Genomic DNA, 13,415 nt, shown 5'->3' on the forward strand with positions numbered 1-13,415 from the left:
ATTAATCGTTGCGATCGCAACATCGCCATCTCCTGGAGGGGTTGATGATAGTGAGGAAGGTCGAGCTGTTCCTCCTGTCTCCCTCCATGTTCAACAATCCCCAACAAAGATATGAACTAGACTTGAAGCCACTGAGAGGAAGCAAAGAAAAAACAAGGAAAAGTCGCACATGACAGAGTCAAATGAAGATTTCATGGTAAAGAATGACCAATATTAATGAGTTATGAAATGATTTCCTGCTGAAACAATCGTTGTAAAAAGCAGCTATGATCCACTGAACAGAAGTGAAAGTACTTGAAGCATTGAAAGTATTGAGGTGTGGCCAGCGAAGACAGCTTCCTCTTCAGAAAGTTCAGTCTTCAACATATGCTGTTTCTCACAGGTGAGCGAAGAGCTCAGGTGAGTTCATACATGGATGCTTGATTTGTTCTGCGCTCGTGTTTATAGAGGCTTCATTGTCTGACAGAGACGCTGCTGAGGTTGTTGAATTCTCTGCAGATTTAAAACTACATTATCTAGTTTGATAGAATCTGGTCCGGTATTCTTGTCTGTCTGGTTCTGGTGTTGGAGTTGAATAAAAACAAGCCATCATTATTGGTTTTTCTAAATATCATTGTTATAGTTTCCATAATAATTGTGGGTTTCTCTGTTACCTGATTAAAGTCATACTTTTAGGAAATATTTGTTTTACGTCAATGACTGATGCATTTGCGCAGCTCTCAACCATACAGAATAATGGCGCAGGACTTTATTTGGTTTTGTTGTCCCTCTGCTTCATCCAGTCAGCAGGATCAGCAGGTTTCACCAGTCGAGGAAAAGCTTGTTGACATGACGGGCCAAATGAGGCGCAGCTTGGAGGCTTGTGTCGAGCCAAAGTGGGCGGGTAAAGAAGTGCAGTGAGATTTGGAGGAGCTCATGAAGATATCAGTTGTCAGTTATTACAGTCAAGTATTCAGGACACTATGGCGCTGAAATGTTATTGTTCAGTGAAGACTGATGCAGGATTGTGCTCTCTCTCTCTCTCTCTCAGTATCACTGCTGGTTGAGTGGATAGAGTTCATTGTTGTGATCCACAAAAACTTGTTGCCAGTTTTAAGCTCCACCCAATTCCCTGTCTGAGGAGCATGAAAGGCCTCCATATTAAAATAGTCAGGTGGATGGTGGCAGCTGAGGTGGTCTCAGCGATGCAAACCTAGAAATGTGAAAATAAGAGTTTTTAAACTTCAAAAGACTCTGGCTCTGTGAGTGAGAGCTGATGTCAGTGTTCAATGAACAACATTTCAGCACCATGGTACCATGAGCCTTGAGTATTTCATTGACTCGATTGTTGGCTGTGATTTATAAAGTCAGTTACGTACGGAACACTTCCGTTTAAAGTGTTCCGTTTTTGGTCGTTCTGATCGGAGCATTGCGCATGAGCAGAAACAGCAGGAACAGAGCAGGTGTTTGGACCCCAGAGTATCTGTAGGAGTCACATGATCAGCAGCGTCTCACTGAAACCCACCTGCTCTGGTTGATAACAGACCTGGAGAAGCTCCATCACAGAGACCAGGCAACACACACACACACACACACAGTTTTGAAGGTGAATGACAAACACAAGCAACACCTCTGTTCATCTTTTACAGGACACACCCCCTCGCTCACTGGGCGAGATCCCTCCATCAGAGTGAGGATCAGAAGGAGCTGAGCTCAGCTGGAAGCTTCACCTGCAAACATGGACACAAGTCTTCAGACCAGAGGAGAGACGCTCACAGGTCAGTGACTTTCTAACTCGACAGAATGTAGCACAGATGGTAGACAGGTCAGCTTGTGATTGTGAGGTTGCTGGTTTGATCCCAGCATCCTGGCATGTTTGCGTCGCAGCCTACTGCCGTCAGTGTGTGAATGGGTGACTCAGTGAAAAGCACTTGGGTTGCTGGATGAGGATAGAAAGTGCTGTGTAAGGTTGAGCTGAGACTGAGGTCAGTGAGGTCACAGAGAAGAACCAGTGGCTCTGATGAGCAGCAGCTTCTTCCATCCACCATCAGACCTCACCGTGCTGACCTCCATGTGGAATGTTGACATCACATGTGATGGACTCTTCTGTCCACATCTTCTTTCTTCTTTCATGACTTTGTTCTGCAGCTCTGAACCTGATGATCGAAGTTCTGTTGTTGACAAGAAATCCTGGTTACCTAGTGTAACCGCAGTTCTATGAATATGTGCGGAGCCCTCTAACTGCCTTCGCTATTGGTTAATCCACATTGAGGCACTGGCCTCGGCCTGAGACTTCGGTTGATTGGTTCTCTGCCCAGGAAGGCACTCCCTAGTGTGTATAACACCCCTCGTCTTTCGCTGCTCGGCCCCTTCTGGAACTCAGCTGTCAAAGACAGGCCTGCTGGGCAGCCAGTTAGAGGGCTTCGCACATATTCATAGAACTGCGGTGACACTAGGTAACCAGAATTTCTATGTCATATGTGTTTCGCCCTCTAACGGCCTTCGCTATTGGTTAAAACCACGGTGAAGTCGGGGAGGGCTCCGCGATGGTTGTTGAGCTTCCAGCCTGCAAGAGTGACTGGCTGCCAACTTACTTCCGTCAACAGGAGTCACGTGATGACTTGTAGTCAGCTTCGTCTGAACGCATGTCCACTTTTTTCAATGTTGTTTTAGCAGCCATATGTTGCACACTGCCATTTGTGACAGTGTGCGAACTCTGACTGCATCAATTGAAACGGCGAGTGACATCTCCTGGAAGGCTGCCACTGTCATCTGGGTGCTGTTCTTCGACAGAGCCCTCCTGCTCAGAAACTGCCCTGTCAAAAGTCGCCGCCAGGAATGTCATGTTATTGACTAGGTTTTGGAGGTGTAGCGCACAAGAAAAGGTTCGCGCCACGAGCTGCATTGTGAGGCGGTCTTTCTCATCCAGGGGATACTGTTTTGGTCCCGACCAGAGAGAAGTGAAGGGGGCCACTCAAAAACTCCTTGTTTCACCCAAGGGCGGTAAACTCTTTGAATAATCCATGCCTGCCACCGTCGCATATCCGGTGAAGGTCCTGGCTGTGGGCACAGCTCCCCAGCGGCTGTTGGATCTCCCTCGCCGAATGAGTCCAGAGGTGCGCCATCTTAGGGCAGGTGAAGACAGGCCCAGGGGTCTTCTTTTGTCCTTTGGCGACTATGGAGGTAGAAAAATCCTCTGGGTGAGGTTTGTCGGCGGGGGGAACATCTACTGAGAGTGTTTTCCCGGCCATCGGGAACAGACAAGGCATCTCATCCAGCGGGTAGACTCTGGGAACCGGCGTCTCGCTGGCGTCCTCCAAAACACAGTTCATGGTTTCGTTGTCGTCCTCAGGAAAGACGTTGATCTCCGTTTCATAGAAGCGTAGTTCGTCCTCTTTGGTTGTGTTGGCCCAAACCTGCCGCTTCCGGGCCGGTGCCGACGCGCAAGGACGGGACTGGACAGCCGGAGAAGCGGGACTCTGGGGAGCCGCGCTTTCCCACGACTAGAGGTTAGCTCGCATCCGGCTCCGGCAATGCCAGACATGCAGCACAGGAATCCAGGAGTTGGAGATGTGCCGGGGCCCAGACACGCAACACAGGTGTCGTGCTGGTCCGCGGCCTCCAAAGGAAAATCGCAAGACTTGCAACGATGAGACATCTCATACATCACCCGATGGTCGTCGAGTCTCAGGCTGAGTGGAAAAAGAAAGGTGAAAGACGAGGGGTGTTATACACACTGGGGAGTGCCTTCCGGGGCAGAGAACCAATCAACTGAAGTCTCGGGCCGAGGCCAGTGCCTCAATGTAACCAATAGCGAAGGCAGTTAGAGGGCGAAGCACATATAACATAGAACCACCCGTGATGATGCTGCTGTTTGTGTGAAGGTGTGGACAGAGAGCAGGAAGCTCCTGCCTCTAAAGCCCCTCTGGGTGAGGACCATGTCAGCCAGACCAGAGCTCAGAGGTGAGAAGATCAGTTCTACTGTCAAAGCTCCAAATACTTGAAATCATTTTCACACTGCAACTTATGTGTTCAGATCAGAGCCACTCACATCAGAAGCTGCTGGACGAGGACACGGACCTGGACCTGCTCCCAGCTGTGTGTCTCTGAAGAGTGACAGGTCGAAGGTTCTTGGTATTGATTTCAAAGGTGGACAAGAGCCTTCAGGAGAGAGGTGAGGGTTTCTGTCCCTCTCCACTCATGGGATTGTTGAGTCTGATCAAAGGTCTCTGAGGCTCCTTCTCTAAAGTTCACGTCTGTTTCATCTGGTTTCTATGAATCTGAAGCTAGATTGTTCTGTTTCAGCTGGGCTGCACCGGGAAGAGTCGCAGTCTTGTCTTCATCAGATCATGTGAAAGTAGAGCTTATTTTCTGCCTGATGTTCTTCACAGAGAGGATCAGCAGGTCTCAGATGTTCTGAGTCTCCAGTGTGTCCAGCAGCATCAGACAGATCTGGACTCCACACTTCAGGTGTGTTCAAGTGTTAGCTCCTCCTGCTAACTACAACAGATGCTAACTCACCAGTCAGCATTCTGGTCACCTCTGAAGGTCAGCAGGTTTTCTTTCTGTCACATGATCAGGTCACATGTTTGTGTTTCAGCTGCTTGAGGAGACTGTCATGACCCTGGTGAAGAAGGAAGTGAGGAGAGTCCAAAGGTTCCTCAGTCCAGAGGATCCCAAATACCAGGATGATGAGGAAGAGGTGAAGGTGAAGTGGGATGAGGAGCAGATGAGAAGCAGCAGAGAAGCTTTCCTGGACTTCATCATGAACCTCCTGAGGAGCATGGAGGAGGAGGAGCTTGCTGGTCGAGTGTGGAGCAGTAAGAGGATTTGAATCTTCAACCTGCTGAATGTGAAGCCTTCAATCTCCATTTGAGCTGAAATACCTGGAGCTGATGAGAAGAATGAACTGGAGGTCCACCTTCCAGAGGCCTCTGATCAAGTGACTTTTCTCTTCACTCAGGTAGTCGTGCTGGAACGTGTGCAGGACGGCTGAAGAGGAGCCTGCAGAAGAAGTTCCACAGTGTGTTTGAGGGGGTGGCTAAAGCAGGAAACTCCGCCCCTCTGAATCAGATCTACACAGAGCTCTACATCACTGAGGGGGGCACAGACCAGGTCAACCAGGAGCACGAGGTCCGACAGATCGAAGCAGCAACCAGGAACCAGACCAGAGCAGAAACTACCATCAGACAAGGAGACCTCTTCAAAGCCTCACCTGAGAGGGAGGGACCAATCAGGAGCCTGCTGACGAAGGGCGTGGCTGGCATTGGGAAGACCCTCCTGACACAGAAGCTGACTCTGGACTGGGCTGAAGACAAAGCACACCAGAACTTCCAGCTCATGTTTCCTTTCACCTTCAGAGAGCTGAACCTGCTGAAGGAGAAGAAGTTGAGTTTGGTGGAACTTGTTCATCACTTCTTTCCTGAAACCAAAGAATCAGGACTCAGCAGCTTTGGAGGAGTCCAGGTTCTGTTCATCTTGGACGGTCTGGACGAGTGTCGACTCCCTCTCGACTTCAACAGTCGGGTCCTGACAGAAGCTACAGAGTCCACCTCAGTAGACGTCCTGCTGACCAACCTCATCAGGGGGAAGCTGCTTCCCTCAGCTCACCTCTGGATAACCACACGACCTGCAGCAGCCAATCAGATCCCTCCTGAGTGTGTAGACATGGTGACAGAGGTCAGAGGGTTCACTAACCTCCAGAAGGAGGAGTACTTCAGGAGGAGGTTCAGAGATGAGGAGCAGACCACCATCATCTCTCACATCAAGAGCTCACGAAGCCTCTGCATCATGTGTTACATCCCCATCTTCTGCTGGATCACTGCCACAGTTCTGGAGGACATGTTGAAGAGCAGAGAGACCAGAGAGCTGCCCAAGACCCTGACTGAGATGTACATCCACTTCCTGGTGGTTCAGGCCAAAGTCAAGAAGATCAAGTACCATGGAGGAGCTGGGACAGACACAGTTTGGGATCCTGAGAGCAGGAAGATGATTAAGTCTCTGGGAAAACTGGCTTTTGAGCAGCTGCAGAGAGGAAACTTGATCTTCTATGAATCAGACCTCACAGAGTGTGGCATCGACATCACAGCTGCTGCAGTTTACTCTGGAGTCTTCACACAGATCTTCAGAGAGGAGAGAGGACTGTACCAGGACAAGGTCTTCTGCTTCATCCACCTGAGTCTTCAGGAGTTTCTGGCTGCTCTTCATGTCCACCTGAAGTTCTTCAACTCTGGACTCAATGTGCTCCATTCACAACAAACATTCAAAGTGTCAAAACTCTTTAGAAACAAACGTCTTCCAGGACATTTCTACCAGAGAACAATAAATGAAGCTGTAGAAAGTCCAAATGGACATCTGGACTTGTTCCTGCGCTTCCTTCTGGGTCTTTCTCTGCAGAGCAGCCAGAGTCTCCTTCCAGGTTTGTTGACACAGACAGGAAGTTGTTCCTGGACCCATAAGGACACAGCAGAGCTCATCAAGAAGAAGATCAGAGAGAAAGTGTCTCCAGAGAGAATCATCAATCTGTTTCACTGTCTGAGTGAAGTGAAGGACACTTCTCTAGTGGAGCAGGTCCAACAGCAGCTGAGATCAGGACGTCTCTCCACAGATCAACTGTCTCCTGCTCAGTGGTCCACCCTGGCCTTCATCTTACTGTCCTCAGAGGAAGATCTGGAGGTGTTTGACCTGAAGAAATACTCTGCTTCAGAGGAGGTTCTTGAGAGGCTGCTGCCTGTGGTCCAAGCTTCAAAGGAAGTTCTGTGAGTGGATCAAACACTGAAACATCTCTGATGATGTGAACTGAACATGAAAGTTTGATTTCCTTGTTCTTTTTATTCAGACTCAGAGACTGTGAGCTGTCAGAGAGAAGTGGTTCCCTTCTGTCCTCAGTCCTCAGCTCTCCGTCCTCTCGTCTGACACAACTGGACCTGAGCTACAACAACCTGGAGGATCCAGGAGTGGAGCTGCTGTCTGCTGGACTGAAGAGTCCACACTGTCACCTGGAGACTCTCAGGTCAGAAAACATCATGTGTCCGGCTTCAGAGCTGAGATGTGAAAGTATCTTTGAAGTCAGACGTCCTCCTGAACACTCTCAACCAAGCATTCTTAACATGACAAGCCAAAAAGGACTAGGACACTTGACAATGTGGTTCATGCAGATCAATATCTTTTTTGAATGCAGACTATACAATACTCACCAAATGACTGCCAAGTTGCTTGAAGGAGATTCTCCCCAACATTATTCCTGCTGATCAAACTGGCTTTGGAAAACTAATCCGACTTTTCTTCAATATTGGTTGATTCACCCTGCCAGGAAATGTCCAAGTGTATTCTCTCCATGGATGCAGTGAAAGTATCTAACAGACTGGAGTGGAACTCCTTATTCGAAACATTAAGAAAGCCTGGATTTGGTAGAATGTTGTTTATCGTGGCTTACATTTTTCTATGCAGCTCCAACAGCTTTGGTTCTGACTCACCACATTTATTCAGAGCCATTTAATTTATATGGTGGCACTCGACAAGGGTGTCCCCTCAGCCCTCTTCTGTTTGTCCTTGAGCCACTAACCTTGGCTATACCAGCCAACGATTCAGTACTTGGTATTTATTAACAGAGGTACAGGTACTACAGTACATAAAGTATCATCATGTGCAGACGATTTGTTGCTACACACGTCTCAAGAACAAGCCACAATCTCTTTAGTTCTCAATCTGCTGAGGGAATTCAGGGAAATATTTGGATACAAACTAAAGTTGACCTTAAATCTCGACACTGGGAAAAACTTACAAAAAATTGTGTACACTTTTTGCGCAAAATTTTAGTAAATTGACCAAACTCAATAGGATCAAGTTAAATGGTCTTCACTTTTTATCTCCATGAAAGGTAGTAGGTATGATAGTAGATAGGTCGTGATACTTGTTGATGACACTCATCTCTTTCACAGCCTGAGCTGCTGTGAACTGTCAGAGAGAAGTGGTTCCCTTCTGTCCTCAGTCCTCAGCTCTCCGTCCTCTCGTCTGACACAACTGGACCTGAGCTACAACTATGACCTGGAGGATCCAGGAGTGGAGCTGCTGTCTGCTGGACTGAAGAGTCCACACTGTCACCTGGAGACTCTCAGGTCAGAACACATCATGTGTCCAGCTTCAACCTAACGCAGCTTTGAACTACTAGGGCAACTTTTAACAGGTTCATGGTCACGGTTTATGTGTTGAGATGTTCTCCTTCAGGTCATTTGTCCTAAGTCTTGTCATGACACCATCAATTTCTCAGTTTTATTCAGCCTAGAAGAGTTAAATTGACAGAAGCTCCAGTGGAGATAGAGTCACATATTCTGGTGTCGAAGTTTGTACTTTGTTCATTGAACTGAACGGTAACACAACCAGGGAGCTCCTCAGTCTTCACTATCAGCGAAATATGTTTTCAGTGGTAATGAACGACGACAAAAGAGTGTGTTGTATAAACCACAGGGAAACACCAAGGTGGTAGTGACAATAGAAAAGCATAGTCGAGGCAAAGGAAGGGGAAGGATTCCATGATAGCTGGAACTAACAAAGTTAGCAACATTGATGCCAACTGTGACAACAGGGATGAGGATGAGGCAGTGTCAGAGCAGAGCACCGACTCAGCGTCTGAAATTACCGAGTTCATGGAAGCAATTAACAAGCTGAAAGCTGAGGCGAGAGAGAACCGAATCAAGTTGAAGAAGATCGAGGCTGATCAGCTTGAGAAGAAAAACGAACACTAGACACTTAAAACGAAACTGCAGACACTGAAAACTGAATATCAGGTGTTACTAAAGATCATCAGGAGCTTAAGCATGGAAGCAACAGCCGGTTAGGAGGTTAGGTGGTTAGAAGCTGCCAGCACCAGCTCTGTTCAGAGAGACGACTCCGAAACAAGCAAGGTGACCAGATGCAAGAGCTTGGTGGCTAAATACAGGAACTTAGGATACAGACGGAGAGGCAGGGAGATCTGCTCAAGGATAACAAAGTCAAGATAAACTGTGTGCGTGAAGGACCTGGAAGAGAAGGCTGAATGAATGAAAGCTCAGCCAGGATGTTGGACAGAAAGTCGGTCAGTAAAGGAAGAAGGTGGAGGAGGACAAACAGAGTACTGACACTCTGGAATCGACAAAAGAGAAACAACATCAGGATTCATTGTCCCTGAAAGGTTGGATCTGAAGTGATTTGTGACAAAAGAAATGAAAGAAAATCAAGGCTTTGAAGGCGGAAGCAATCAGAGACATCAAACACACGACAAACACAAAAATCATCATCAAAACAAACGACAATACAAAGCACAACAAAGACACAATCATTCACACTGACAATATAATCTTCCAAGATGAAGGCAAACTGTGAATATTGCACAAGTGAGGAGGAAGGAGCAGGAAAGCATTTGTTATACACATCAACTGTATAAGTCTATGTGCAAATATTGACAAACTAGAACACTCCGAAAACAGGGAAGGAAAATTCTGTGATTGCAGTGACAGAAAACATGGATGATGCTGGAGAAAGGAACTGAATTCAAACTGGAATCAATTATACGAACTGTACCACAACCACAGAAAAGGCAGAAGGGATGTGGAGTGGATACATTTGTCAGCAGGGAGCAAAAATGTCAACTGGCAAACAACATGGATGACAGTTGACTTGGAGTTCTTGACCATTTAAATGTAAACACCGAAGTAACTGTAAGTACTGTGTACAGAACTCCAGAGTCAGATATACAGGAGTTTACGGACAAAATGACATGATTAATAATGAATAAAACACAGATACGATGTGTTGACTTTCATATAGTCCTGCTGCAGGAGTCAACTCATCACATGACAGCCAACTTCTTGGATACACTACAGCAGAGGGCTGTGCCCATGAATTACAAAACCCATTAGAATGACTGCAACCAGTGCAACAATAATACATAACATTTTCACATATGTGACTGTCAAAAACATCAGAAGTGGACTGTTTCATATGGATACAAGTTACTCAATCAATGAAATCTGAAAAGATACACAAGCGAGAGGACAAAGGATTAAGAAGAGAAGAAGGAATTGCAAACTTTAGAAAAGCCCTAGAAGGAAGACTGGAATACAGCTTATTGTGCAGGCCTCAGTTCCAAGAGTAAATGAGGCTCAGATTCATCCAGAAAGATCTGGCAGTCACTGGAGTTGTGCTCACTATTCCACTATAAAGAGATACTTGTGCAAATATAGGCTTCACTGAAGAGTCATCAGAAGAAAACCGCTTCTCCGTCAAAATTCATTGTTTGAAGTTTGCATCCATACAACTTACAACATAGAGACAAGCCTGATGCATTTTGGTTGCAGTAAAACTGAAGTTACAGTAAAACTGAACTTTATGGCTCGAATGATCAAAGGCTCAGTATGTCTGGAGAAGAAAGGGTTTTTCTCTGTCCAACTGTGAAGCATGGGGTGGATCAATCACACGTTGGGGTGGTTCTGCAGCCAAATTAAAGAGAGGATGACTTCTACAAATGAATAATGATCTAAACACAACTGAAAATCCACAGTGGATTACATCAAGGGTAAACTGAAGGTTTGGCCATGGCCTTCACAATGTCCTGACCACAACATCATTAAAAGGAATCAATGGATAGACCATAAAAAGCCCAGGAATCTCAAGGAACTGGAACATTTTTAGAAGGAAGAATTGACAAAGATGCATCAAACAACAACAATGTGATGATGAGCTACTGAATTATCAAATCAGTGTGTCCTCAAACAAAGAGTTTCAAGTCTGGTCGAAATAGAGGATTGATAATGTCTCAAGTATTGATGACATTCGTCTCTTTCACAGCCTGAGCTGGTGTCAGCTGTCAGAGAGAAGTGGTTCCCTTCTGTCCTCAGTCCTCAGCTCTCCGTCCTCTCGTCTGACACAACTGGACCTAAGCTACAACTACCTGAAGGATCCAGGAGTGAAGCTGCTGTGTGCTGGACTGAAGAGTCCACACTGTCCCCTGGAGACTCTCAGGTCAGAACACATCATGTGTCCAGCTTCAGAGCTGAAATGTGAAAGTCAGAGGTGGAGACTCCAGATTCAGAGAGTCAACAGACCATCACTGAGTTGGATGAGATTGTGCTGAAAAATACAGAATTAAATCAATGCAACACATGGTATTCAACAAAAAATGAGCTAAACCCTGAGTTAGATGAGATTGTGGAGAAGAAGTTTGTTTCCATCCCTCGTTCCAAACACACAGCAGCATCTTCCATCTGCATGTGATTCCAGGGATCAAACGGACCAGAGAGAAGAAAGAGTCTGGTCATATCTGCCACTTTTTAATGAGCCTTCTTTCCCCAGTCAGAGTGTCTGCTTCAGGTTTTCCTCAGTGAAGTCCATTCTGTTGTCCAGAGTCCTGTCAATTCACTTCAGTGAAGTGAGTCAGATGCAGTAAGAGCCTGAGTAGTCATGACTGGAAAATCTCTGTCCATCTTCTGAGGACTTTTGGTGGTTTCTGGACGTGTGACTCAGTCATGACTCCTCACGCTTGTTCCTGTTCCCCTGGAATTTAGAATATAAAACACAATGTGATGAAACTTAATGATGTATTTCAGAACTCATATTCAAAAATCCTCAAGATGTTGGTGGAAACAGGGTGATCTGTCCACTGATGTCTGACACACATGAAACAGAGCGATCTGTGCCTTTATTTCACTTTATATTGTACATGGAATACATGACACACCTTTAGTTCTGATCCTGGCAACATGGAACGCTGAACTAAAGTCTTAAAATCATGTGTTGCTAGCTCCTTTGATACAATGATCCGAGCTCTCACCTGCTGGGCTCCAGCTAACAAACCCACTCAGAGCAGCAGGTGCGCATGCGCCTGTGACTCCCAGTAACCTCACTCTCCGACGTCCCCAGGTTTGTGAGTGAATTTGAATTATGGGCCTTTATTTGTGTGTCGGGAATAAAAACTAGAAGGCAATGTTTTCTTTAGTTTTATCATAAGACAAGGGAAAAAAGGAAAAAATAAAATGCAGTCCAGACTATTATTATTCATGTTATTTATGAGTCAAAATTTCTTTGAAAATCATAAAGCTTGTTGCTTTTATGATTTTCACCACTTTGTTTTTGAACCATTAGCTGCAGGAGCTTCTGAAAATGAAATCTAAGATGTCTTTTGCTTTTCAATTTTAATCACGTCACAGAAGAAGCAGAGTCATGAAGACAGTTAAAATGATTTCTCAATTGATTTCTGAGTCAAACTATGCAGCTTTGGTTGGAAATGAAAAAGCATTTCTGATGATGCATTTTTATTTGAAAGGTGGTCCACAATGGCTTCCATGGAATACAATAGTTTGGGCAGAAACAAGAACAATAAGGACCAGAGATGGGAGCTCAGGTCATTGTGACTTGGACTCGAGTCCACTCGAGTTGCTGTTTCGGTGACTTGTGACTTGACAAAAAAAATCAAAGACCTGACTTGGAATTTCCAGACTCAGGACTTGAAGTGTCTCAAGATAGGATGACCTGAGACTCGATGACCCAAATGACTAGAGTGTTGTTGATCAACGTGTCACGGTTGTCATGAAGGATTTAATCCAATGATAATAAAACAAGAATCCTGCTTCTGCCTGTGAGAGAGAAGCGGCAGCCCTATCTTCGCCCGCTGACAGGAGGGCTTACTCTGGACGGTACGTGGCACCTATCAGGGTGCGTTTTTACCACAGCAGAATGAACATAGTGAACACTCTTGTCGGTCATCTCAGAGTCAATCACTCTGTGAGGCTTTTGAGGAGCAACACGAGAGAAACCTTCATGGAAATAAAGATAACTGCAAGGTCACATGACACAGAGACGGTGTGGGAATGTTTTGATTTCAAGCCTCATGAGCGAGGTGAGAACAACAAGGTGGACGAGCTTGTTTGTCAAATGTGTTCCAAAGTGGTGACAACAAAAAAGGCAACAGATCAAACACGGCTGAAACTCAACCTCTCGAGCAGCTTTATAAAGTGCAGGTTTTAACAGGGGCTATGAATGTATTTACTTTTTATTGTAGTTTTCTATTTCAAGTGCAAGTGAAAATACTGATAAGTCTTAAAAATAAGATAATGTGGAGGATCTACAGTGGTACCTCGGTTCTCGACCACAATCCGTTCCAGACGGACGTTCGAGAACCTATTTGTTCGAAATATGAATCGATTTTTCCCATTACAATGAATGGAACAAAAATAATGCGTTCCAAGCCTTAAAATAGACTTTTGTAGGAGTGAATGTAGAGTGTCTGCTGCAGGTGCGCTGTTCCTCTATGTGTGTGGCCGCTGCATGTGGGAGGGGTTGCCGAGTGAGTGACGTCTCTCCAGAAGTGAAGAGGTGCCCGGTGCGTGTCCAGCTCTGAATGTGCGCTTCTGTGCAGTTTGGCTGTGACAATGTCATAAACCAAGTAACGCTCTGACCCAGAC

At 45.9% G+C, this 13,415-nt stretch overlaps 1 protein-coding gene across 4 annotated transcripts in view; it reads left to right on the plus strand.

The window, feature by feature from the left end:
- Positions 1–13,415, plus strand: part of LOC128766396 (NACHT, LRR and PYD domains-containing protein 12-like) — a 58,073-nt gene that overhangs the window by 34,839 nt on the left and 9,819 nt on the right. The window contains exons 1-10 of one of the 4 annotated variants that reach the window (XM_053877999.1): positions 283–382; positions 1,629–1,757; positions 3,864–3,942; positions 4,016–4,153; positions 4,371–4,449; positions 4,580–4,799; positions 4,943–6,737; positions 6,818–6,991; positions 7,920–8,096; positions 10,804–10,977. In XM_053877999.1, the coding sequence (XP_053733974.1) occupies positions 1,718–1,757; positions 3,864–3,942; positions 4,016–4,153; positions 4,371–4,449; positions 4,580–4,799; positions 4,943–6,737; positions 6,818–6,991; positions 7,920–8,096; positions 10,804–10,977 (2,876 nt within the window). In that variant the 5' untranslated portion in view covers positions 283–382; positions 1,629–1,717. Of the gene's footprint in view, positions 1–282; positions 400–1,628; positions 1,758–3,863; positions 3,943–4,015; positions 4,154–4,370; positions 4,450–4,579; positions 4,800–4,942; positions 6,738–6,817; positions 6,992–7,919; positions 8,097–10,803; positions 10,978–13,415 lie in introns of those variants that run through there. The other 3 variants (XM_053877998.1, XM_053878001.1, XM_053877997.1) reach the window with 3 other exon arrangements.

This window comes from Synchiropus splendidus, chromosome 10 (assembly GCF_027744825.2).
Source record: "Synchiropus splendidus isolate RoL2022-P1 chromosome 10, RoL_Sspl_1.0, whole genome shotgun sequence".
Classification (NCBI taxonomy): Eukaryota; Metazoa; Chordata; class Actinopteri; order Syngnathiformes; family Callionymidae; genus Synchiropus; species Synchiropus splendidus.